Genomic DNA, 27,525 nt, shown 5'->3' on the forward strand with positions numbered 1-27,525 from the left:
GGCTTTCGTGTTTACTTGTTGAGCCACAGAAAGTTTTTATTTCATGAAGGAAACTGGATAAAACCTTGTTTTTACTTTACTCAGGTCACGCACTCATGTTTACTGCTATGTTTGTTTTGAGTTCCTTTCTGGTTCCCACACCTACTTCACACGCAGGAATGTCGTATTCGGGTGTCAAGTCCTCACCTTTACACCCCCCTGCCCCCGGGGAGCCACTTTTCAGATTTTTTTTTTATTTTCTGTTCTTAAAAATAAAGGCGGAAAACAACAGTTACTGATTGTTTTTCTGTACAAATACTTTCACTACAAGATGGAAAATACAGGTTTATATCATCCATAATATCACTGTTAGACAGTCCTTCAACATTTTTCTAACATGTTGTAATTGTTGAACTGTATATTCATGATATACAGTAAAACTGCTGATACTGTGTCTTTTCTGTCACTACACATCATTTGTAAAACTTTAATTATCAGAAAGTTAAATGTCCAACTCATGGCATTGAAATGACCTCTATAAAAAATATTATTTTTACACTGACTGTGTTACAGAATCATTTCACAGGACTTATCTACTTATTTTTTTTATCTAAAAAGTCAAAACTCAAATGTTTGTGATTTTCTTGTCCTGGGTTCAGCTGTACTGTCTCTTACAGTTGGATCAATATGGATACAATTTCAAAACTGTTTTGTCTCAAATCCGAAAATAAAGTAATTTCATCTACTGTACATTTCTGAAGACGACACCAGAATCAATGATTTCCTGCACATCGACACATGATCTACGTAGAGCACTAGTGTCCCATATTGATTGAGGTATGTTTAAGATAAAATTAAGGCAAAAATAAAACCCAACTGGATCATTTAAGACTGGCTTGTAGGCTGCAGGGTCAAAGGTCAAGGCACTGCTGTGTTGGAGGTACTGCAATGGTCCTGGGTCCATGATTTAGGTTTCTTTGTCCTCTGAGGGAATAAAGAGTGAAATTCAAAAGTGAATATTTGAATAAATAAATAAAAACACTTTTTTCAAAATGTTCAAAATGAAAAGACACTCGAACCTTTCACTGGTGGAGCAGGTAATCGCCTCCTCAGTTGTCTGGTTGAGTCGAGGGTGACCGGCTGTGAGGATTCATGTAGAATGTGTTTGACATAAAGTTCGGACAGTTACACTGTTCACTCTTATGATAAATGATCAATATTAACAGGTATTTTACCATAACTGGAATGGATCTGGCCTTAGTGAAGCGTGACTGTGTGTCCACGTTGAGGCCGGCACTCTTCAACGCGGCGATTCTCGTCGAGATGTCGCCGATCTGCAGCAGCACGGACACAAATAGCTTATGCAGTACATGTTTATACCAAGAGGGGGCAGCACAGCTTGGAGTGAACAACACGCATCCTCATCAGACTGATGTTGTAGTCGTTACAGCACTTTTAAACTGATCGACCGCCTGTTATAATCGTAGACTGTGTTTAAAAATGGACGTAGGCTCCAGAGTGCTGAAGTGCCTGAAACCTGCATTCTCTCTAATGACCAGAAGAGGGCGACTCCACTGGTTGCAAAAAGATGTTTGTTTCTGTAGAAGTCCACGAAAAAAGTGAATCTACTTTTCACTTGATTTATAACATCAGTGAACATTTATAGGAGTTCATGTTCTCAATCTGTAGTTTCAAGTCTTCTTCAATACAACATGATGTTCATCTTGTAAATTAAGGTCCAATTTAAAGTCAAATAGTTGGGGAGGTGGATACTGTGTGATTGACAGCTAGCACCATCCAATGGGTGCATGTAACAGGTGTAGGTGGGCCTGTAGTGCCCTCGAGCTCTCAGTCAGACTCCACCCCCCGAATCCCCAAGTGTTGTTACTTCTGGTTTCAAAAAACAAAGATGGCGCCGGTCATGATGCCGAACTTGAGGCTTCAAAATAACAACTCACAAACCAACGGGTTATACTCCCCGAGGTATTCAAGATGAGCAGTTGAAAGAATTTCGGATCTCTAAATATTCCACTTACGTCTCTGACCATTGGTGCAGTTTCCACCCACCTGTAGTTCAGACTGTTGGACCTTGGCAGCAGCTGACGCCACCTGCTCCTCCAGGAAGGACAGCTCCATGTCGGAGGTGGAGCTGCAGATTCCCCTGGCACACTCCTCCAGGTCACTCAGCTCCGCCTCCAGACCGAACACTGAACCAGCCGCCACATACACCTGCAGCACGAACCACAACAACACAGGCTTTACTTCACAACCAGGTATTTTATATGCAAACAAGACAAACCCAGATGACGTAACATGAACCTGCTTTTACGCCGTGTTGTTGCACTGCTGACGCTTTCAGCCCAAGAGCTCCTAAACAAACGCTGAATGATAAGAGAGTCAAACTTACGTTTTCCTCCAGTCGGGAGAACTGTTGGTCCAGCTTCTTGGCGTCGGTGTTTGGGGGCAGGGAGGTGGAGGAGAGTCGGGCTTCGTCTCCTCCCTCGAATCCGTGAAGCAGCTCCTCTGTGGCGTTCAGCACCTTCAGCACCTGAGTGGTGATGCTGCACAGGGACACCGCTGAATACCTCTGCAACACACACACACACACACACACACGCACACACACAAACACACATTTTCTTAAAACGGACTCTTTGTAAAACCTGATGATTTGCAGTGTGATAAAAAAGTATAATTAAATGTTCACTTCTTCTGAACTGCTTTTTGATGCCTGAGGAAACTTGACCAAAGAATTGCACATCTACTACTTTGTCACAGTGTGAACAGGATGTGGACTCGTCAATATAAAAATCCTGCAGCATTGTGATCATAATGAAAGAATCTAATAACTCCAGATATCTCTCCCTGGCAGTCAGCGTTGAATTTGGCCAATTTGGATGTGCAATACATTCAATATCAATTACTGCAGGTCACTTTTACAGTTTCTGAAACCGAGCAAACAGACTGTGTGTTAGAACCAGCTCAGCACTGTTCCAATAAAAAGGAAAAACTCTAAAGCACATCACTGCTTTAAATGGAGTCGAAACAAAAATATTGAAATGTATATTTTAAGTTATATGGGCGAGGATTCTCTTTATATCCACAGTGGATAACTGGATGTTATTTAACAGCTTAATAGAAGAGCATCAACAGCATATAGAAAATAAACTTTGGTAAAAAGATACCATGAAAGGAAATTGTGAGGAGAAAAAGTGAAAAAGAAGTTGAGCTTCACATTCATTTCTCCAGCTTCCTACAGCAAAACAAGTTTGTTCTCACCTGCTGCAGAAGAGTTGATATTAACTGTATAGTTTTGTAAAGCTCGGCGTCACTACCCTGCACGGCACAGAGAAAAGACAGAGAAGAAGAAACAGCACAGACATGGAGGCGGTAGTTAGCCGAGGGGTTAGTGAGGTTGTCAGTAGCAGTGCAGAGAATATTTGAGTGTTGTCAGTTGCTCCAACAGAGATGAGGTGTTATTGGAAACTGAGCAGCGGTGCTTACATGTTGAATCTCCTCTGGGGACAGAAAACCCTCCTGAAGAGAAGAGCTGTCTTCCTCCCTCTTTTCTTGTGTTTCCTCCAGTTTCTCATCCTTTTCTTTACTTTCACACTCTGCAGCAGCTTCCTCCATCATTTTCTGCTCCATCGCTATTTTTCCACCTCCTTCCTCTTGTTCCTTATCATCCTCTTCTTTTTTCCTACATGTCTGTTGGGCCTCGTTTGTCTCGAGATCCAAACTTATTCTTTCTCGTGGATCTGCATCTTTTTCTTCCTGCTCGTTTTTCTCAGTTGCATTTTCTACTTTCTCCACACTTCCTGTCTCCTCTGAATCGTATCTACCTTGTGCCTCAACGACCTTTTCTGTGACACCGCTCTCCTCTTTTATTTTAATGCTTCTGTCTCCCTCTGTGGCCGGCGGCTCTATATTTACTCTCTCGTTTTCTGCAGCTGTTTCCGCCTGCATGTCCTCTAAAGTCATCATCAACATGCTGCTGATGATTCTGTCAAATTCTGCGTCTTCCTCCTCACTGTCCGCTGACGCTTCCCAGCTCTCCTGACCCTCTTCGCTTTCTTTAAACTTCCAGTCTTTGCTGTTGTCTGGCGTCTTTGCCTCTGGCTGATTGTCTTGTTCCACTCGTGTCTCATTTGAGTCGATGATCTCTTCTGTTTTCTCAGCTTCAACCACTGATTTCCTCTCGTCTCTTTCTCGTGTCTCTTTTGCAGTTTCAGCTGCATCTTCACGTACATGCGTCTCTACGGCTGTTGTTTTATCCTCAACCCTCTCTCTTATCTCGATCTCGCTTGTTTCAGCATTTTCTCTCTGTCTCTCATCGTCCAAAACATCCTCATCTGTTGCTTTCTCATCCTCACTCTTCGTTTCCTCACTTTCATCCCTCAAATCAAACATGTTCACATCCAGATCTTCGAATGATTCTCTCCTGTCCTCTGCTCCTCCCCAAACCTCCTCCGTCTCGAAGCTGCTCTCCATCTCTCCTTCATTTACCTCCTGCTCTCTCTCCCCCTCGTCCTGTTCAACTCTATCCAGCTCGTCCTCGGTGGATGAAAACTGCGAGGCGCTGACTAGACTGGCCAGATCTCGAAGCTGAGCGGCCTGAACTGCCTTTTCTGCCTGTAACGTCCACAACGTCTCCTCGTCTATCCCTTGCTCCCCGTCTCCGCCTCGGCCCGCTCGGTCCAGCTCGTCCTCTGTGGAGGAAAACTGGACGGCCTGGACTTGTTTTGCTAATCTGCACACTTTCACAGCCAGCTCCTCGTGGCTCCCACTCTCCTCCTCTGTCTTCCTCTCGTCGATGCCAACTCTGTCCAGCTCGTCTTCTGTGGAGGAGAACTGCGTCGCTCTCACTTCTTTTTCCAGTCGACAGAGTTTGTAAGTGAGTCTCTCTGTCTTCTCCTCCTCTTCCTCGTTATTGTCTTCATCCCATTCTCCCTCACTTGGGCCAACTCTGTCCAACTCCTCATCGGTAGAGGAAAAGTAAGTGAGTTTGGACTGTGCCACGAGTCTGTACAATCTGTGCTTCATCTCTTCATCATCTACTTCATAATCTTTCTCATCCTCCGCCCTCTCATTCTCCATTCTTCCTTCATCCAAGTCGACTTTCATCTTCCACAACCTCTCCTCTTCGTCATCTCCATCCTCACTTCCTTGTCTCCTTTCCTCTCTCAGTCCATCATCTCCAGAGACTCTGTCTTCCTCGAGCACCTTCTCTTGATCGGAGGCTGCCGAAACTCGGCCTGCATGCTTTTGTAATTCTAATTCAAGCTCCTCGTCCGTCTGATTCGCTGCATGTCCAGTGGTGTCGCTCTCGAGGTCAAAGGGTTCAGGGGTCGTGGCTTCACAGGTCAAAGTGTCGGACGTCAGGGCATCAGAATTAGGTTGGGACTCATTGTCTTTCTTGTTTAAATCCTGAGGATACAAGAAGACAGAGTTAAATGTATTTCTGTGGTGAATTAAGCACATTTAACATGTTTATTAGTAAACCAATCGTCAACTATTAAATCTCATTCAGCAGTACTGTTATTACTCCTGCCTTCATGTGAAACTGTTTTACAGAGCTGTCGTGGTTATTTTGCAGCTCGAGTTCACAATGCTGCTTGACCATATATCACTATTTTATATTAAATGATCTTAGTTAGTATTTGCCTCTTAAAATAATTAAATGTCTCCAATCTCACATCTCATCAGTTTGTAAATTAATGTGATTTATTTCTTACCGACACAGAAGAAGAAGCAGCTACTTTTTTACTCTTCCTTTTCCTCCGCGATCTCCTGACTTTCCCCCCCTCTGGCTTAGCAGCCACACCGCTCCTCTCCTCCTCCTCCTCCTCCTCCTCCGTGGCTCCTTCTACGTTGAAGTTCACATCAATGATACTCGTCCTTTGTAATGCTGAAGGTCGCCTGATCTCCGCAGGGACCTTCCTCTTAAAAAGAGCGACCAGAGGTTTATGAGGTTTCCAGTTCCCCTCAGAGTCTGAAAACAGACCATCTCTGCTGCCTCTGCGGCTCATCAGCGGGGACGCAACACTGTCCTGAGCGTCCTGCAGGTTCAGGTTACAGTCCGTCATCTTCCTGTGGATCTGCTGGAGGGTAGCGCCCCAGGAGCTGTCGGGCTCAGGCTTGGTCTCGTCGTCAGAGTCCATGCCTTCGTAGGCGGACACCAGCCCGGACTCCCTCTCCAAGGCACTGTAGACCAGGCTCTTCCTTTGGGTCAGCAGGGTGGGGCGAGACAGCTGGGTGCTCTGCAGGGCGATCCAGTTCCCGTCTGGGCTCTTCAGGACTGAGGACACACCTTTGCGTGCAAGCACAGATATCATGCAGACGAGCAGAGGAAGAGGACATATGTCAAATACACAAACAAACCAAAAACGTACAGCAACAAAACAGAGAGGGGGTAGTTATTAGCTGACAGACTTGAACCCGTGTCCACATCACACCTCTTTTCTTTTTAATTGTTATCCCCTTTCGGGAAAATCTTTATTGAATCTATACAACATTAATACTATATTCTAGCACAAAAATCTGGAACAACTATTATTGGGAAGCAATTTTCAACATCAGAAAACATAAAAATGTAAAATTCAGCTCGAATTTGAAATAAGGTTCCTGTGGGTTTGATAATTCTGGGCTTGTTCTCAGCTCTCGGACAGAGGTCACAGCTGAGGTTACAGAGGTCACAGCAATGAGCGTACCAGCGTTGTCGAGGCGGTCCACACTCTTCCAGGCAGAGATGGTCGAGCCGATGCCTTCTTTCTTCAACGTTTGCAGAGATTCTTGTATCAGACCTGGAGCGTCGGTGGACAACAGGGAGAAGGCAGAGTGTGACCTCTGAGGAGAGAGAGGACAAATTTAAAAGGGTGTTAAAAGATGATAATAAAAATCCACTGTGTGTTTAACAGTTTTACCAGCAGAGGTCAGCATTTATCACCACACCCCACACACCATTGGCACATTTTGGCCACTCCTCACTTTTTCGAAAGGCTCTTTGAGGGTTAAGACTTAGTTTGGGGTTTGTTAGATTAGGATTAGGGTCGGGCATTTAGTTGTGATACTTATTGTGAGGGGGCTGAGGAATACATTATGGCTCACTAGTACAAGAATTTGTGTGTCCCTCCATGACCCTCCAGGTGTGTGTGTGTGTGTGTGTGTGTGTGTGTGTGTGTGTGTGTGTGTGTGTGTGTGTGTGTGTGTGTGTGTGTGTGTGTGTGTGTGTGTGTGTGTGTGTGTGTGTGTGTGTGTGTGTTCTGTTACCCAGAGGCCTGGTTGGTGTGTGAGTGAGCAGGAGGCTTCATCACAGGTTGACTGATGATGATGATGAGGATGATGAGGGTCAGTGTTGGGCCAGTCCTGGTCGTACTCTGTCCTCATCTCAGCCAAAGACTTCCTCCTGTTAATGATCTTCAATACACAGACACGTTATTAATACTTCATGCAGCTCTGATACCAAATCAGAATACACAATATAAAGTATATTCTTCATCCAACGCATACTAATGGCTTTGTTGTTCTATGTGCAGGAGGAATATGTTTGCAGCAGAACAGCTGTGAAAGCTTCACTCGCTGACTTACATTGGACTGTTACGTAACAGATTCCCACACAGTAAATCAGACTAATTACAAACTATAAAACATCTGTCTCAGCAAAGTGACTCTGCAGCAGCTCAGACATGCAACATTAAATCCCGTTGTTTTTTTTCCTTCTTACTTTTTGCACAATAGTTTTAGCCAGTTCGTCTATGAGCTCTCCTCTGTGCTCCCGCAGATAGTGGGCCTCATCCTGCTTCTCCTGGTAAACAAACAAACACACACACACACAAATAAGAAAGCTTTTAAGCACCACACACACACACACACACACACACACACACACACACACACACACACACACACACACACACACACACACACACACACACACACACTATAAGCTGATTACTTCTCTAAGTATACACTCTGAATATACATATTTGATGTACTATGTTCAAAAGCTTTGGGGTACTTTAACAGATTAGTAAATATCTTCGAACGTATACTAGTAGTTCTCAGTGTAGGCTACTGTACTTCAGATTTATCTTACAGATTGAGTTTCTGGTGTCATAAAATGATTAAGGAATTTAGTAAAGTTGTGGATGCTCATTAAAAACATTATGAGATATGAGCCAATGACCTGAGATTAACTGATATTAATGTACATGTCTAATGAAGGATGAAGTGTTGGAAAACTTTGAATGTCAAACAAGGAATAGATTATTAGACAATGGGGCCCAGGGCCATAGACAAGCATGTATAAAGTATGTAGTTGTAGTTCTGATTTTCTTTGTAGTTGTTTTGTATCTCTATCATCCTGTTGTGTCACTTGGTTGTGTCAATGGTGACAGACAGAGTCTTCTGTCCGTTTTCTGTGATCACGTCCATCATTTTGTTACGAAACAGAAAAAACAGAACAGGATCGCCGGAAATCATGTAGCAAACAATTCCAGCAGACGACCAGCGGACTCAAGGAAGAAATTCCAACAGTGTCGGACATTTTGAGTTTCGGGATGGAAACTCTTGATTCTGCACTGCCCTCTAGTGGATGTATTGCATAACAACAATGCCAAGTATGTCAATGATTCACATCATTTGAAATATCTACTTTTTGAAATGTAAAGGCAGCATAGTGTGTCTTTGTGGTTGTTCTTTGTCTCTTTGTAGGTCTTTGTTGCTTCATGGAGTTTTTGCTTCTGTTGCTGGGTATTTAAATTCTATTGGTGGGTGTTGGCATCTGTGGAGCAGCTTTGTTTCTTTGTGGTAATTTAGCATCTACAAATCATTTGTCTCTTTGTAGACAAAAGGTTTGTGCACTTGTGACATAGAACCTCATGTTCTGAAAGATCACTACTTTGAGTTAAGTATTGTCGGCCTATGATTTATGTAATTTTATTCTATATTCTATATTACGTTATGTATCATATTGTCATATTAAAGTGTCATATGGACTGTAGGATAATCCTTATGGTCCCTATAATCTGACTCAAAGGGCTAAACCAAGGTCAGATTAAGAGGAAACCTGATGAAAAAAAGAATGTAGAGGATATTTACCAAAGGGAATATATTACAGACGAATAAATATTACAGACTGAAACATTAACATGACAATGCTGAGTACAGTCTGAAAATCCCCTCTCGTACATTGCTGTTTATAGAGAGAAAAACAACTTCTTAGATCTGGGTTGGTGTAAGTGAAAGACAGTGTATATAGCAATTTACCAGAAAATGTCTATTTATAATAACACTATTGATAAGACATGAGTAACATCAATAACCTGACTGGCAGTGTCGAACTCCGCCTCGGAAATGGCCTCGTCTATGGCTTCCTCTGCCACCCGCAAAGCCACAGTGAGCGTCTCCGCCATGCTGTGCTCTGCAGACAGAGAAATACCAGACTCACAGTTTGGTCAAAAACATCAGTCACTCAGTGTTAGAACATTGAACAGGAGGGAGGGAGTGAATCCTCTTCTGTTTCATTTTTGCTCTCGAGCTCTGCATTACTGATGTGTCCCTGCCTCAGTCGTGTTTCTGAGCCACTGCAGACAGAGGTGAGACCGTCGGGCTGCTGCAGCTTTTCATTCATGTTTGCAGTCACTCATCCTGTTGGTGCAGTGAACTGAGAAGTGAGAACTCAGTGGGACATCAGGCCAACACATGTATTTTAATGCAACCTGCACCAAAGTAATCAAACTATTCATTCTCCACTGTGTTATGGGCTGTGAGGTACAAGGAGGGTGTCAGCACAATTGGGGATAAATATCTGAGTTTATGGCTTCCTGAGTGGATTGTTCATTTAACCTCGAAGTGGATAACAGGGCCTCAGAAGGTCAGTTGTGATACATTTCTTATGGAAATTAAATTCAGGGATCACTGCAGGAAGCTGGATTAACAGTCAGGCAACTGCCCCGGGTCCCTAAAGGTGCCAGGTTCACTGTGAGGTAAATAGTTTGAGCTAATTTAATCAACTGATTTAATAGAAACTGACAAGGAAAGACACTGTCATCACTACCATCTGACATCAAGGCAAAAGACAAAGTTTTATAATCAAGTGCCAATGTCAAATGTTATTTGAAAGTATGATTTAGTAAATATACAATAGTAATAACTTTAAAATATAATAAATATTATATGAATATACTGTAAACTATTTTTAACCATCTTATTTTTAATGTTTAATATTGTCAAACAATGTTTTTATGTACAAATCAAACACGTCTGTACCTTCACTTTGTCTGTAGAAGGTCGAGTCGCTCCCACAGACGCTGCCCTCATTGCAGACGCTCTCCTCGTAGGCACTGCCCTCTGTACACACACACACACACACACACACACACACACACACACACACACACACACACACACACACACACACACACACACACGGATATAAAAAGACATAACGTCAATGTGTTTATTTATAGACTAAATAAAAAAAATAAAAAAATTCACTGGTTGATAATATCCACATTGTAAAAATAAATAATTTTAAAACCCATTGAGCCTGGCAGCATCAGTCTTTTAATATGAAGTTTGACATTTTAAAGTTCTGTAAACCCGTCGTTATGTCAATAGTGCCCCCCTCTAATTCTGAGTCTTGAGTCCTTGTCACGTTATGTAAATATTCATGCAACAATGCAGCCATTGGAGGTTATGTAAGTGCATTAGCGTGGACCCGTGTGTGGCATTACCAGGCAACCTGATCTGCTCTGCAGGCGCTGGTTCAGAACTAGAGAACACAGGGTCACTTCCAATCATTTTACTAAACTGCAGATTATTTTAAAAAGGCAGAGAGCCCTCTGCTCTGATTCTTGGAGACTAAAAACTACGGGCAGGCTACGAGTTCACTGGTGTGAGACGTCCTGTAAACCAAAACTAACTCAGGATATTTATTTGTATTTCAGAGGCTGGAGTTTGTTCCTGTGACCCTCTGGTGACTTCTCTGTGCTGTAATGACTCAGGACACATTTAGCCCCAGAACAGGGACGTGCAGCAGAGTCATGACCGACACAGTTGTCTCTTTCACAGCAGTTAAAGGCCACGGTTTCCCTGAAGGCACCGTGCGAACATGATGAACTGACAGTAACATACATGTTGCCTCTGTATATGTGTCACTACAGTGATCAGTATTACCATGAATGTACAGTGAATGACAGCAGGTTAACTCACAGTAGTTAAACTCATTCACAATCCTGTGAATTCAGTTTTAACCAAAGATTGTTAAAAAAAACATTGACATGTGGGTTGTTAAATGAACCATTAAATTAGTATTAAAGCTGCAATTGTCAGGTCAAAAAGTTGCATTGTGTTGTTTTAAGAGGTTAAGCGTAAAAAATCTGATTCTTTTCTATATCTTTTAAATCCGTTTGAGATCCGAAAAGGAGTTCATGTTTTTGTCCGTCCGTCAATTAGCAAGATTATGCAAAACTTTGAGGATGGATTATAAAGAAACTTGGTGGAAGGGTCAAGAAAGAACCCATTAAACATTTGGTTCCGATCTAAATCAGGGGGCGGATTTCTTTTTCATGTTCTAAACATTGCGATACAGGGCGTTTTCTGACATTTTTGTCGATTTCTCAGAGAACAATTAATGGATGTTAATGAAAAAAAAGAAGCATAATTAGATGATTTATTTATGAGTGTGTGCAGATTGGTGCAGATCCAAGTAAAAACCTGCATCTAGTAAATTTAAATGTGGTTTCAAAATGCCTGTATGGTTAAAACTATGACGTTTTGACTTACGACGCATAAGAAGATCAGACTTTTAGTACGTCTACGTTTGTTCTCTCCCCCACTCCCTCTGCTCCTCGGGGTCACTTTGCTCTTTTTGCGTTACTCTTTACAGGAGGATATCTGTGAGCGCTGTTGAGTCACCGGGCTGTGGTGGAAAATGTTCCACAGCCACATAAAGCTCACACACGATGATGCCTATACCCCACAGCTCTCAGCTCCCAAATGTCAACTCCATTATTTCTGGTGCTTTCATGCAGCATCACATTTGTCTCATGCAAAGCAACATTAGTATGAGTCAGACTAGGCAGATGGGATTTGGCAGCTGAATTCATACGGCTGAAGCGGTGCGGGTCTGTCATAAACAAATTAAAATGCATGATATGTTGTGTGCCAAGTGTAAAATGCAAAAAAGAGCTTCCTGAATCAGAATGAGACGCAGAGCAGCGTCCTGATGCCGGCCCACATCAGGCCTCCTCCCACCAGGGTCACAGCTCTGCATCATCTGCAGCCAGCGACCTCCACAAAACACCATTCTCTAAAACCCCTCTTCTGTTCAATCACAGCTAGAAGCTTTGAACCAATGGCCTGGAGATTAACTCCTCCTCCTCTTGTTCTGTGTACATGGAGGAGCACATGCTGCTCAGTCATAGGAGAGCAAATATATCTTCCTTACCCTGTTTGTGTCACAAGATTCACATTAAGCTGTGGAGCTGCGTAAAAAAATATGCTACTGACACAGTGGAGAAGGAATAAGACTGAGACAGCGCTCTTCTTAATAAGGAGTTTGCCCCATGTGGTCGAATGTAGGAAACCAGATAAATTCAATTGTAAACCTCGCAGGGAAAAACCCCTGAAAAGACACGATATATTCACAATCTGCTTTTATTAATGATCAAGAATGAACTGTCACTTAAACTTTAAAAACTTTAAAATTAAAGTGAATGATTGGTGAAACTGAGAAAAGTTTAAAAGATAGGTTATGTTTTGCTCTTTTGTCAGCAAGTGGCCCTCAAGTTCCTCGATCCCATTGTGACCTTTAAAAATGTTGTGTGCAGCATCACAAAATCCAAAGATATTAAGTTTACTCTAATAGAAACATAAGTTAACTCAATGAATATTTACATTTAATAAACAAGAAACATTACATTTTTGTCATTTTTGCTTTAACAATGAGTTAAGCTATTATTTGATTAGTGAACAAGTTTATATACTTTCTTTTTCTTTCTTTGATTTTCTGTCAATCAACTATTTGATCAAGAAACTAAACATTTCAGCTCCATTCAAGTGTTTTTATAACAGCACCTGTGCAGTTTATACAAAAGCTTTCAAACAGTCTAATAAAACTGAGATCCAGCAGGTCGGATCCCTTGTCTCTCTTCTGAGTGACGATGCAGAGGAGGCACACAAACAGTTTGGAGTCTGGCAGCGGTCGCACTAATCTGCTGAAGTTATGTGAGATGAAAGCCAAGCAAGAGATTAATCCTGTTTCAGCCTGACGTCCTGTTCTCCACTGGTTTGACATGTGAAACGTCAGGACTCAGACAAATTCAAAGCAAAATCAAGTGGACACAGTTTCACACACATGAGAGTAAATTCTCCCTACAGGGATCTGTTCAGAGCATTCAATGAAGGAATAGGTTTGTGATGAAGATCTGAACTGCTCATATAGAGGATTTAACCTTTTCAGTAATCTGAGGGTCAATTATTTCGTTTTTTTGTTTTCAGTTTCTTTCTTTACAGTTGACCCTAAATTCTAACTGAGCCTTTAAGTTAAAAAATACAATTCCTGACAACACATAATGGACAGAGTAGATGTTGGTTCTCTCTGAGGTTTCTACGTTTTTCTCCCCTGTTAGGCTACACACAAATAAAATGTGATAGATTACCAGTCAGCTCTGAGAGCGCACTGTGCTGAGCCAAGTGCTTCCTGTAGAGAGTCTTCAGCACTTTGGCGCTGCCAAATCTCTTGTAGCGCCTCTTCACATTAGTGTAGAACCATTCCAGTGACTGTGTCTTCAACAGCCTGAGAAAGACACAAAAAACTGACATTTAAGATTTTATTTTTGTATCTTATCATAAACATTTGGAAATACAACTATAAAACCTTCATATCAAATGTGCAGAAAAAAGGTATATTAGCATGTTTCAGTCACGTGACACAATAAAAATGTTATTATCATTAAGTCACAATAAAAACTAGAACGGACAGAGGTTCACAGTGGAACACATCTGCAGGAGAAAAGGAAACACAGACATCATCAGAAGAACAAATAAAACAGCAGCATTAACAGACAGTTTGTACACAGAAGAGGTGACAAATCTCACCACTGCATTGATTTTACATATAAAAACAGGCTTTGCATCTTACACTGTGACTAATCAGACAAATCCACCACATATTTAGTTTTGAGGAGACAAGAAACCTCTAGAAACACACAGAGATACAGAAGATAATCTGTGACCCATCACAGGTAAAGGCAGCACGCATCCAAAAATGTATTTTGATCCAGATTTGTGTTCTCTTCTGGCAACTGCACCTTCACAAAGTGGATGTCGTGTGTACAGTTTGTCTCACAGGCCAGATGAACCCATCCACTCCACCCTGCAGCTTCACTGGAGCTGCAGGCTGAAGCCTGTTAACAGGAAACTCAGGTAGCCTGAGGAGCCACTCCGAGAAACGTGTGAGACCTTGTTCATCTGTTTGCGTGTGTGTGAGTGTTTGTGCATAAATTCAAACCACCTTAAAGTCAAAGGTTAATCAACAGAACATAAGTTTGAGAGTCGGGTCATTTATGTCCATGATAGAGTTGGAAAATGCAGTTTGGCAGCGTTTCTGTTTTACTGTTTTACCAAATGACAAGTACATCCAGAATAAAGCCATTTGATTTGCATATAGAAAGTGTCAAACAAATGGAAGTACCACCCACTAACCGTTGTATGGCCATCTACACAAACGACAACTATGTGCAAGCGTAACAGAGGCAGCTGACAAATAACAACACAAAGAGAGAATTAAATATTTGTGAAAAGTCTCAGTGAAGTGCAACAATCATATTTTGTCATGAGACGCTTTAATTCAGCTTTTAGTTGTTAGATTTTCCTTCTACAAAATTTGCCTGAGATAAAATTAAACTAGTATTTAATGTTGTGACATCTGTAAATGAGTTTTAATTTGGCAAATGTGAAATTTTAAATCTTTGTAAAATAGATAGTACATACTTATGATTACTGCCAGTGACAGCATCATAACAAACAGTATGACAGACAACAACAAACACCACCAACAGATGAACAAGCTGAAAACATGTAATAAAAACTATAAAAACTATTTGTAACACGCTACAGTCAAAAAGAAGGTTATTTTCTTTGAATCAAATCGGAACATCAGAGAAAATTCATTTGATTTCTATGCCAGAGCATTTTAAAACAAGTTACATAATGTTGTAGTCCTTGTTTGCTGTATCTAGAACATTGTCATGTATTATTAATTATTAAAACACGGTCACCGTCAGAGTGGACTTTGATTTCAGTCTAAATTTCCTATGATACAATTACAATAACGGTTTTCACTCCTCGCCTTCATGTTTCCTGTCTGCGATGGAAATGAACTTGGATTTAATTGAATGTCGAGGAGTGGCAGCTGAGGGACGCAGCAGAGAAACCTGTGTCAGCATGTTTAATGAGTTACCATCTGCTCACTGTGTCACTGAGCTCCATGTGACGGGGTCGGAGTGGGAGTGGGTGCAGTAGGTGTGTTGACGGGGGGGGGAGTGACACAGAAAGTCTCCCGAGTGTCAAAGTGTCAAAGTGTCACTCGTCTCCAGGAAACTTCTGCAGTCAGCAGGATGGTGCTCCCCCCCACAAGCCGACTCATTACGATGATAGGTTAGATAAAGTAAGAACTTTGAGTTTAGTGCAGAGGAGATTTCGATTACAGGATTGTTTTTAAGTGCTAAATCATTACTTTTAGCTCATTTGGGTGAGATCTGTAGACACCCTGGTCTGCAGGAACTCCCATCATCAGACACGAATGCTGAAATATTGAATGAATCTGCAAAACCACAGATTACAGTCGATATTCTACAACATCTAATACTAAAATTCTATGTCTCTGCTCTGTGTTTACTACAGTGTGGTTAAAATATTAAGCTTTGCACTCCCATATGTTGTAGAACAGTTATGCTTGTGGTGACTAATGTCCCTTCCAGCTCCTCGCCTCCAGCAGGGATGAGGAGGTCTGGTGAGCTCACTTCTTTTGGAACAAATACCCTCCAGAAACTTCTGCTCTTCAGCCCCAATCAAAGCTGACGCAAGTGATGTCACTCGAGGCAATTTATCAGACTTCACACTGCTCAGCCTGGAACAACAACCTCTGCACAGTTGCTTTACATAGAAAGACAGTGTTTTGTGCATTGATGAAAATAGATTTTTGGACTTTCAGGAAGAAACTTATATTGCAGAATAATAGTGAAATGTAAACTGTGTATTGAATACATGGCATCCACTGCAGGACCTAAAGATAAGTCAAAACATGGACCTCACCTGCATTCTGGTATTACCGTGTATTAATAACTGAACTGTTAAGCAGCGCATATAACGCACATATTAACTTACTTCACCACTCATACAAATATCACAAAAGTTTTTGTAATGAAAAAAGAAAATATTCTAAATTCAACTATACTTGAAATACAGTGAATAGAACTTGCATTCAAAACTTTTGCGCTCTTGATAGAAGAAATGGAGACTCCAGCCCCACAAACAGGTGTGTTCCCTCTGTCATGGTGTGTTGTCAGGATGTGTAAAAACATTCCAGCCAGTGGTCGACTTCATGTTTTACGTATTATGTTCTAAATCCATCTCTCCAGCAGCAGCAGCAGCAGAGTAAGAACTTAATAACCTTTGACGTCATCGTCAGACTCTCATCCTGAACTTGGCCTCCTTGCAGGAGGCACATGCACACACATACTTAGTGACTGCAGCACCAGCACTGCTACCACTGCTGACCTTACCTGCTCTTCTGGCAGGCGGAGCAGAGCCAGGCTTTGTCCTGCTTAACGTAGACCCTGCAGGCCTTGCAGACGTTGTAGCGGCAGTCGCGGCACTGGCGTTTGGGGTTGAGCAGGAAGGTGAAGGGCAAGCAGCAGCGGATGCAGCAGCGCTGGTTGAAGCAACTCTGCCGTGACAGCAGGAGGCAGCGACTGCCCTCCTCATCCAGCTCCTGCTTCAGTTCACTGTGGGGAGGAGAGGGAGGGAGGGAGGGATGAGAGCGAGGGAGAGAGGATGGTTAGAGGGAGAACAGACTGGAACCAGGAATGTGTCTGTGTAAGAGAGAGAGAGACTAATGATGAATCTATTAAAATAATGCATATTAAGTCAGAATATGTGTGTGTGTGTGTGTGTGTGTGTGTGTGTGTGTGTGTGTGTGTGTGTGTGTGTGTGTGTGTGTGTGTGTGTGTGTGTGTGTGTAAAATGAGATTGGGAAGACAGTTCATCTCTGTTGAGGGTTTACTGTGTCAAATAGAATGATTATCACAATGACAATCACACACACACACACACACACACACACACACACACACACACACACACACACACACACACACACACACACACACAAACACACACACACACACACACACACACACACACACACACACACACACACACACACGAGCACATACACACATAAATCCTCTGCCTCCCTCTAATAAAGATGAATCAGAAATTAAAGTGGTTTCAAAACATTTCATCATTTCATCATTTTCTAAATGATTAAAAAAAGGAGCGACACAGTATCTACCTCTAATGTACAATTTGAATTCCAAGTGTCAAGAGAAATAATCATCCAACAACGTCTGAATATTTAATCAGCACATTGCATCTTTCCATATTCATAATAACTGTTGTCTGCCGAGCTCTTGTAAAGGTTAAAGGAGGCGGCTGAGCTGAATACTTCATCAGTGAGTTCCCTCGACAGCAGCAGCAGGAGCTTTTCTGTCTGTACGGCTCCGGATGCTCAAGGAAAATAAACTGTGTTGTTTGAGAAAGCAACCTCACAATTAGGTTCTTAGCTTTAGAGGTTTGGAGCTTTTATGTCATATAACATGATCTTTGGAGTTTGCCAGGTTGTGTGTATGTAAGTGTCCATGGAAATGTAGATGCTTTAAAGGGGACATAGCATGCCCATTTTACCACAAGTTGATATGGTTCCTTGGGGTCTTAATGAAATGTCTGTAACATACTTTGGTCAAAATACCACAAGGATCATATAAAACAGCACCCTTTTTACCCTGTATAAAACAGCCCTCCACAGAGTGACCTGTTTTGAGTGCCTGTTCCTTTAAATGCTAATGAGCCAGCTCCCCCCTCCCCCTCTCCCCCCATGATTTTAAACGATATAAATTACATATTTTATATGATATAAATTATCAAATATGCATCCCATACTTTGTATTCCCCTTGTTGTCCTGGAGTTTTAATTTTCCCAATCACATAATTAAATGTCCCCCTCTGCCCATCCACTACAAGCACACAAGCAGACAGACAGAGAGAGAAAGAGAGGGGTGGGGGGGGGGCTATGAAGACCATCATTTACCCCCGAACCCCGACATTCAACGGGTACAACAACAAGCGGAGAAAGCAGAATCGCGGGCTGACCTTATATATACAGTCTATGGGGCTGACCAGTGGAGAAATGCTCGTCCCGTGTGAACAGCCAGGCGGCTGCGTGCTGGAGAACGGCGCTGCGCTGCCTCGCAGCTGCGCTTCCGCGTCCGGTGTACCCCGGCGTAACTACTGTACCCCGGCGTAACTACTGTAACCCGGCGTACAGTAGAGCTGAACACTGCGGAAGTCTTCCACACAGCTGGCAGTGTGGAAGACCGCTGCGAGGCAGCGCAGCGCCGTTCTCAAGCGCGCAGCCGCCTGGCTGTTCACACGGGACGAGCATTTCTCCGCTGGTCAGCCCCATAGACTGTATATATAAGGTCAGCCCGCGATTCTGCTTTCTCCGCTTGTTGTTGTACCCGTTGAATGTCGGGGTTCGGGGGTTACAGTAGCGCTGAACACTGCGGAAGTCTTCCACACTGCTGGCTGTGTGGCGCTGACACAAATTCCAGCTCACGCATGGGAGAGCGAGCGGTCGCTCCCGAGCAGCTGCTGCAGCCTCCCAGTCCCAACGATCCAGACAAATGCCACATGTGAGTGAATCGCAGGCTGACCAGCGGAGAAATGCTCGTCCCGTGTGAACAGCCCAGGCTGCGTGCTTGGGAACGGCGCTGCGCTGCCTCGCAGCCTCGCTGCCTCCGGTGTAAACCCGGAAGTAACGAGTGTGGGGGGACCGGGGGGGGGGGGGCAAGACCATGTAGGGAGACTTCCAGTTCCTTGTTACGACACAATACCCAGGAAGCGCAATCGAGTCGCTCAAGCATGACGTTTCTGACTTAGAGGAACTATAACAAAACGCGCGAGTGTTTTTTCCCCAGAGTTTTTGGGTTGGTAGACATGCCAGATACCCACATTAACCTGTAGAAGCACTAACAAAGTGGAATTTGCATGCTATGTCCCCTTTAATACTTTTGGGACGTTTCATTTGAAACTTGAAACATCAGATTTTCTCGCCACTTGAGGACAGCAAAAGCAATCTGAGACAAAACAAACATTTAATTGATATGATGAGAAACCGTAGTCTAATTATACAGCCAACAGTTATAGAGCGACAATATCATAACTTTGACTCATGCTTTTTAGCTCCACCACCTGTTGAGAGAATTATCTGTCTTCTGAGCTGCTAAATGCACCACTGTGTTTAACAGCTAGTTGCTAACTTTGTGATATTAAAAGATTTTCAGAGCCTTTTCCTTCTGAAAACAGCCGCCTTATAAAAACATGCCGAGAGCCGGGTTTTTATTATATTTTACAGCTGCATAGTTGTGAGTTGAGACACCAGTTCCATGCTGGAGGAAAGGAAATCTCTCTTTCTCTAAAATATCTCATACAGTTTATGTAATACTCCTGAGGAGCACTGATCCACACACAGCAGCACATGAATAGTTAATCACACAATATTTAAAACATGTGGCAGACACACCAGGCGAAAGCAAAGGGATGGTAAATTACAGTAGGAAAACAAGATTGACAAATGGGTGAATGATTGAGGCAGAAAACAAGAAAGTGGTGTAGGTCTGGGTAAAAAGAAAAACATCCATTATTTTAGGCTGCACCGGCATCAGCCACGACTGAATCATTTATAGGTGATCGTTGCTGGAGACTGATGGAGTCTGACATCATGAGAGAGGCAGGGACAAACACACTCTGAGCTTCCAGGTCGGTTTCATTCAGGTTAAATGAATCAAGTTCAAAATGTGAAGGAAAGAAAATGTGGAGCTTTTGTATAGATTGTGTTTGTTTGTGTTGTGGTGGAGGGACGATGCCTTGACCTGAGAGGAACCCAGTAGACGTGGTGCAGATGCAGATTAAGCGGCGGATCCATTTTTACTTTTAAATTGCTACTTAAAAAATAAGACAACCTGTGTTCAGCGGATGCATGAGCTATGCTGAGTTACAATCCTGTTACCATGATGAATTTCTTTCTCAACAGCTCAACATTTTCAAATGTTTGATTTTGTCCAAATGTGGTTTAAATTCTACAAATATTTAGTCCAATAAAGTCAAGTAAGAAATCAGCATTTGAGAAAGTAGAATCTCCCGTCAATATGGATCAATTACCAAAAGTTTTCCATAATGATTTCAGCTCTATTATACACACCATACAACTTTGAAATTCTCTTATAAAAGCCACATGTCCTTGAACATTAAAGCAGGTGATTCAAACAGCCCTAACCTCCAGGTCACATTTTCTCTGACTCTCAAACTATAAAAATGTAACAGTGTCCCTAACGTGCCTGTCTGACGGAGAGAGACGGCTGCTCTCTCACCACAGCAGCACACTCCATTACTCAGACTCAATGGACGGTATAAATAACTCTGAAACATAGCACACAAACACACACACACACAAATACAAGAGAGTGAAGTTACATGCAGAGTTACACATGCACACAACAACCACACAGGTGTAAACACACCTGTGACAGAGCAAACACGAACAGCAGCAGCAGCAGCAACAGTCATTTTTCTTTCATTTAAAAGCGTGTGATGACACATGAAACAGTCCAGGTTCAGCAGCTCACACAGCATCTGTAGAGCAGCTCTGTCCTCACACTCCCTCGTCTAAAGGAGCTTTCTAGCTCCGGGCGGAAAAACTGAACAAACAGGTTCGAGCTGCGTCAGAAGCAATAATCCTCACAAAAAGTCTGGTTCTTGGTGATAAGCCTCTGTGACATCTGCTAATGTGTACTCACATTATTTATTTTCTGGTGTAGATGGGGATCAGTTCTATTTCTGTTTAGGAAGATACAGTCCGGTTGTTTATTATGAGTAATGTGAAATATACCAGCGGCACCTCTCTTCAGCAGTGGAGCATGAGACTGTGGGCGGCCACCCACCCGCCTCGTTTATAGGCTTCACAAGAAAGTTAATAATAAAAACAAAAAGTAAGTATCATGAGCTAAAGTTACGTTAGGTGTAGTAGTAGTGAAAGTAGTAACAGTAGTGGCAAAATGTATTTTATGCCACATTTTATTTGGCTTTTGAATCAATTAAAACTTGAATAACGCACAGTCGAGCACATTCCTCCATCAAGGCCCAACAGTCTCTTTAATTCAATCAAGCTGCACCAAATGTCACACACACATAAAATATCAGCTGTCAAAAAAAGCCCTATCCAGCAATGTAAAGAAAGATGTTCCCTTATCCAGATGCACAACAACATTAAATGGGCCTTTCCTGACCCAGACTGCTTTATGGGAATCCATCCAGTAGTTTTTCTGTAAACTTGCTTACAAACAAACAAACAAACAAACAACAACAAACCATAAACAAACATACTCCACGATTTGATTCTGTATAAATATGTATGAACTAGTATTTGTGCACCGTCTGTCTCCACTCTATTTAAGATATGTTTGAATGCACAGATATACAGAATAGTTTATCAGAAATACAAAGCATGAAGTGTTATTTGCTTGGATTTTTTATATTATATTTTATATTTTCATTGTGCGTCTGGAGGAACTGGATACAAAATGTGTGTTTGTGCACGTGTGTTAACAAAATCAAAGTAAATGCATTAACATTGCTTTACATGCACCTACTAAACTCTGCCTAATTTCAGAGATTATCAGAACTTTGATTATTACATTAAACAGTAAATACACTAAATATATAATCAAGATTATATATTAGGCCCAACAGTTATAATCAAGATTATATATTTCCATTAGTTGAGCCTGGCTGTTTAAATAACCTGAATAAAGTGCTAAGATATACTGTTTGCTGCAGGGTTTTAAAGCCTTTTCACTGCTCAACCCCAACAGAAATCCTGCTAATCTCATCCTGAGTTATTTTCCTTTAACTGGCATGATATTAGTTTGGATATCATTGGGTGTAAAAGACGGGTCAGATATGTCACAAACGTCTGCACAAGGTTACGAGCAGTGACACGAGATTCAGTCCCAGATCAGCTCTGAGTTCCTCTGCATGAGAAACAGGGGAGCCCATCTTGTGCAAAAGCAAAATTCAACATTACATTTCACACGCTCGTCTATATTCCTTCGCTGACTTCAGCTGTAGACACTGATTGCTTTCCTATAAATACGCTCCCCTCTATCAGTCACCGCTGTTTGTCATTCTGTGACGCTGCTGAGTTTCATCTCAGGGGGAGTCGCTGCAGAAAGTGAGAAGCGAGATTCATAAAGTCGGAGCCCACTTAACAACTCGAGGGAGCACAGCCTGCGTGACACAAGGGATTTACCTTATAGATGTGATATTAGAAAACTGTACGTGTCCCTATGTGTCTATATACCTCTGCTAACAAAGACAGCTTTTAGTAATTGTAGCTGTTGAGACAAACATTATCATAGAAAAATAGATCCAAGCTCTGAGGAATTATCTTCCTGGCTTCTTCCTAAACAGAAACAGGTTTGAAGCATCAGAGAAATGTCAGCATGTGTCACCTCATGCCTTGTAAACAGATTAGCTGCTCATAAGCACCTTACTTGTTGAAATTAGAGAAAATGGAAACACTCGCCACTTAATCCCTCTCGGTCGTATCACAGGAAAAACCTTGTGGTTGCAATGATTCCAGTAGAATAACTTCAGTCATGGTTTCATTGGTGTCTGTCAGCAGATGGTTAGAGACTTTAGTCCAAGTTGTTTTAAAGGTCCCTCCATCAAGATGCACACACCATCATCAACTAAATGTGTTGTGAAATGAGTTTACATTAGCTATTGCATGTTGTGTGAGGCTGCAAGATTTTAGGCCTCTACTCAGAGGCGTTGCAACAGGGTAGGCAAAGCAGACAATAGCCTGGAGCCCAGAACTGAGGCGAACCCTAAGAACTGCTACTCCCCAAAAACAATGCAGGACCCCCCATGTCCCTTTTTCCAAGGGGCCCCCAAAGTCCCTTGAAACGCCCCTGAAAATACAGCTGATCAAGGCTAATACCATATGATGCAGGATTTTAATCCGAGGAAAATAAACTGACCAGGCAGAAGTACTGGTCGATAATCACTTACTGTAGATACACTCAGGTGGTAGTTTATTACGTACAACAAACTAATAAACTAACAACTGAGTGAACTGCAATAAGCAACTGTTGACAAGTACATATCAGCTTGGTCATTTTACCGTCCTCTCATTAGTAGAACTGAGGGGATTTGGAAAATACCCCTGTGACATAATTTGTCCACTAGAGTGCACCATTTTTAACAGTAAAGCATTTAGTATGTATCTGTCTGAAGAAACATAAACAGCATTGTGAAAATACCATAATATTATTTCTCCACACTTTTTTGAAAACTTTTTTTTTACATTGGCCTGTCACAAGATCGACCTGAACACTCAAACACTGTCCATTAACGGCCGACTGAAATTATTCTACTTCTAGACATATATTCAATTCAATTTTAATTTGTCTGCTGCCGAATTACCTATACATCATCTCAAGACACTTCACAGAATGAGGTCAAGAACTTCCTGAGAAACCCAACAGTTCCCGCACAGGCAGCTAAATGACTCCATTATGAGATTAAACTAGTGTCTGTGTTCATGATCTACTGCTTGAAATACAGAACACAGACAGGCATACTTATATTAATTATATTATATTATATTATATTATATTATTATTATATTATATTATATTATATTATATTATCATAATGAAAAACTGAAGGGATGAACCTGCTCTGTCGAGACTGGTATAAATAAAGTTCCCAGAGTTGTCCCGTGGGTCAAAATACAGAAAATGGAGCTTAAGACACATTTCCACATTAAAGCCTCATGCATTAGAGGCTGCAGGAAATTACAGCAATTAATTTTATCTTGAACATTTGACCTTAAAAAAACACTCATCATTTGCCTGGATGGTCCTGATCGATGAAAGCATTGGGGAGGATTAACGTTGTAAGAGCGCCAGGAGGAAATTACCTAACTGTGTTATTCTTAACGTCTGAAAACAAATCCTTTCCGTCTATTATGCACCTCTCACTCTCTGCCCAGACTCAGACCCACGTAATTAGCATCTCATTCTGGTATTTCTGTTCATGTGTATTGTGTTTGGGCTCTAAAGGCATGATTGGTTCTGAGGAAGCTCGTGTGAATACAACAGGAAAGGGCTGTTCCCTTCCTGTCCAGTGTTTAGAGGACAGTCCTCAGAGGGTTACATTGTAAGGATTAGTGAGTGTAAAAAATAAAAAAAAAATCAGTCTGGGTGTCACCAGCCAGCTCATCTGGGGCTCAACCCTGTGACACGTTCACCATGGTGGTCTGAACTCACCTGAGTCGCTTCTCCTCCTTCTTGCGTAACGTCATGTCCCTCTGCACCACCTGCAGCACATGCTCCGCCTCATTGTCCGTCAGACCCGACAAATCCAACTTCCGACCCATTGCTGGCAAACGTCTGGCTGTCACTCAGGCCCTGTGACCAATCAGTGAGCTCGCTGTTGTCATCTGATGAACAGGAAATTACACAGTTTGTCAAGAAAAACAACACGAAACTAAGATTATTGTGACAAATATTCATATAGTATTATTTATAATACCTATACTTGACGAGACTATTTCATTTTATGCTTCTTGATACTTTAGTTCCACCACATTTCAGAGAAAAATATCTTTACTCCATTAAATTACATTTATCTAGCAGATATAATTACTATTTTCAGATTAGGACATTTAAAAATATGATCAGGTTATAAAATACAACATATTATGAAATATTAAGGACTTAGATATTAGTGTGCAGGAGTATTCAGTGTCTGGACATAGTTTAATTGATACTTTTACCTCTTAAAAGCATCTGATTATGTGATACAGTTACAGTCAGGGATCATTACATAATGTTTGTATAGACTGATGCATGTAGGTGACCGATATGCTCTGATAAAGCATTTTAAGACAGAAATAAAATGTTACATAAATGAACTTATCATTCACCTGCACTAAATCATTTAATAACCAGTATAACTTTCTTTTGACATGAGATTTAAATCAAAAAGCGTCATTACATAAAAAATTAAAAGTTCACAGGCGTGCCACTGCTGTGTTCCTCTCTGTGAAAGTTTGGGTACATTTTCTTGGAATAATAAAACAACTATGTCCAAGAAATATCAATATCCAAGAAATAGCGTGTTAAGGCTCTAGAGAAATACAGTGATATATATCTTATTGATTGCATCTACGACAGGACACATGCATCAGCCCTGATACCACCGTGCAGCTCAGATTCAAAACCCACTGTACAGTCCTGAACTGTGTCCATGTGAGCTCTGCAAACTCAAGCCCCTTACACAAGTAGAGCAGGGGAATTAACACCAGGCAGGATTTGGGATTTCTGTAATAGCATTCCTGAGCAGGAACTCAGTCTTTTCTGCCAGACTCAAAGTTGAATCCAACTTAAAAAATCAACATTTGAAAAGACAGTTTATCAGTGTTAATCAATGTGTTGCTGGAATATAGTGAGAATATTGACCAGAGGTTTTAAAAGTGCAATAAGTTTTTATGCATCAGTTGTTCTGAGTAATTTTACTGGGATGTTAAATAAGGATCAACATCTATCACGACTAGAACAAAAATCAGAAAAAGACCATTATTATTCACACACACACACACACACACACATGCAGCCATCCATTCATTTGGGATAACCTAACCCTGACCATGACCAGTTCATGCATAACCTTAACCCGGCTTTGGTCCCGATGAAGTGTTTACACTGGAAAAGTTCCTCAAGAGGCAACAAAAATGAACACACGCACACACACGCACAATATGCTAAATAACACCAGGCTGCAGAAACCTACATCTCAGTATTTTCTTTAAAAGTAGTTTTATATAAGATTGTAGTAAAACTCACTGATCTCTGCCTCCGTTGCTCCTGCGGGTTTAAAACATGATCCCGGCTGCACCTTCACCGAGGAGGAGAAACACGTTAAATCCTTGAGTAGATTGTTAGTGATTCTCTGCCCAATAATACAGATGTGATGTCAGGATCCTCTCCAGCAGAATGTGTGTGTGTGTGTGTGTGTGTGTGTGTGTGTGTGTGTGGTGTGTGTTGTGTGTGTGTGTGTGTGTGTGTGTGTGTGTGTGTGTGTGTGTGTGTGTGTGTGTGTGTGTGTGTGTGTGTGTGTGTCAGCAGCAGCTTCTCTTCCTGAGAGAAAACCATGATGAAGCTGGTTCCTGATTAACTTCACTGTTTCTCCTCTGGACACATCCCAGAACCATGAGGTCCGTGCTTTGTGAAAACACGGTCACCAGCCGCACTTTGAAATTGGATGCGCGTCTATTTCATGTCTTACGGTACATGTCATGGCCGCAGACAAACAAGTTTTGACGCTAATGATAAAGAAGCCAACTTTGCCTTTAAACTTCTGAAACTTGACATTTGGTGAAATATCTGTGTCACTTTTCAAGGATTTGAAAAAAAATTTTTTTTAATGTGAGTAAGTTTTGAGTGCCATGATGAAAAAATTGCCAACTTTGTCTTTGTTCTACAATAAAATCTTCTGAAACTTGACATGCAGACATTGGGGGTCACCATGAACAAGACGGAGATGACATGTCTATGTCCCGGCCTCGCCAGGCCCCAGTAGGGAATAGTGTTTTTGACCTTTTCAATTTAAAACAACAGCTTCACAATTAGTTTGATGGATCAATGACTTTGATACGACTGAGTAACATTATTAATGATTAATTTATAGCTACAGAGGGCGCTGTTGCTTTGTAAGAGTTGTATGCTGTTTCTCTAACATGACCTTTCCTCTGGTCCTTCACCTTTTCGTGAAATGAAAATGTACGTTGTTGATGAAAAGTGGCCTGATCACTTCAGTCAAGGCAGGACAGATTTATTTCAATAAGAAGTCTTTGATGCATTAACAGCTTGAAACCCACAGAACATTTGTTTTTACAGGGAAGAGGTTTCTACTCACACATTTGAAAAACAATTTATATACAATTATAATCCAGATGCTCCCGAAAGGTTTTGCTTTACTTTTGTTTGAGGCCCAAAGACATAAAATCACGTGTAATCTCTCTATTCTAGTCAACATCCAAACGTGTGTGGTTCTTTTCCTCAGACTGCAGTGTAGGAAGTGTTGCTCTGCCTCCACCTCTTGTTGACACAACTGACAGGATCTGTCCCAATG

The 27,525-nt window shown here is 41.7% G+C and overlaps 1 protein-coding gene across 2 annotated transcripts; it reads right to left on the reverse strand.

The window, feature by feature from the left end:
- Nucleotides 1–535: 535 nt before the first annotated feature.
- Nucleotides 536–26,422, reverse strand: si:ch211-106h4.9 (rab effector MyRIP). 2 transcript variants are annotated; one of them, XM_034613762.1, is made up of 17 exons: nt 26,238–26,422; nt 24,660–24,832; nt 16,770–16,991; nt 13,644–13,780; nt 10,249–10,329; nt 9,303–9,400; nt 7,703–7,783; nt 7,249–7,395; nt 6,690–6,825; nt 5,715–6,289; nt 3,484–5,406; nt 3,259–3,315; nt 2,387–2,566; nt 2,047–2,208; nt 1,215–1,313; nt 1,059–1,119; nt 536–963 (listed from the first exon to the last, which is right to left on the reverse strand). In XM_034613762.1, exons 2-17 carry the CDS (start codon nt 24,767–24,769, stop codon nt 947–949), a joined length of 4,086 nt encoding a protein of 1,361 aa, XP_034469653.1. In that variant the 5' UTR covers nt 24,770–24,832; nt 26,238–26,422; the 3' UTR covers nt 536–946. The 2 variants fall into 2 exon arrangements, with proteins under 2 accessions (XP_034469653.1, XP_034469655.1); XM_034613764.1 differs by lacking the exon at nt 3,259–3,315.
- Nucleotides 26,423–27,525: the final 1,103 nt, after the last annotated feature.

This window comes from Hippoglossus hippoglossus, chromosome 17, assembly GCF_009819705.1.
Source record: "Hippoglossus hippoglossus isolate fHipHip1 chromosome 17, fHipHip1.pri, whole genome shotgun sequence".
Lineage (NCBI taxonomy): Eukaryota > Metazoa > Chordata > Actinopteri > Pleuronectiformes > Pleuronectidae > Hippoglossus > Hippoglossus hippoglossus.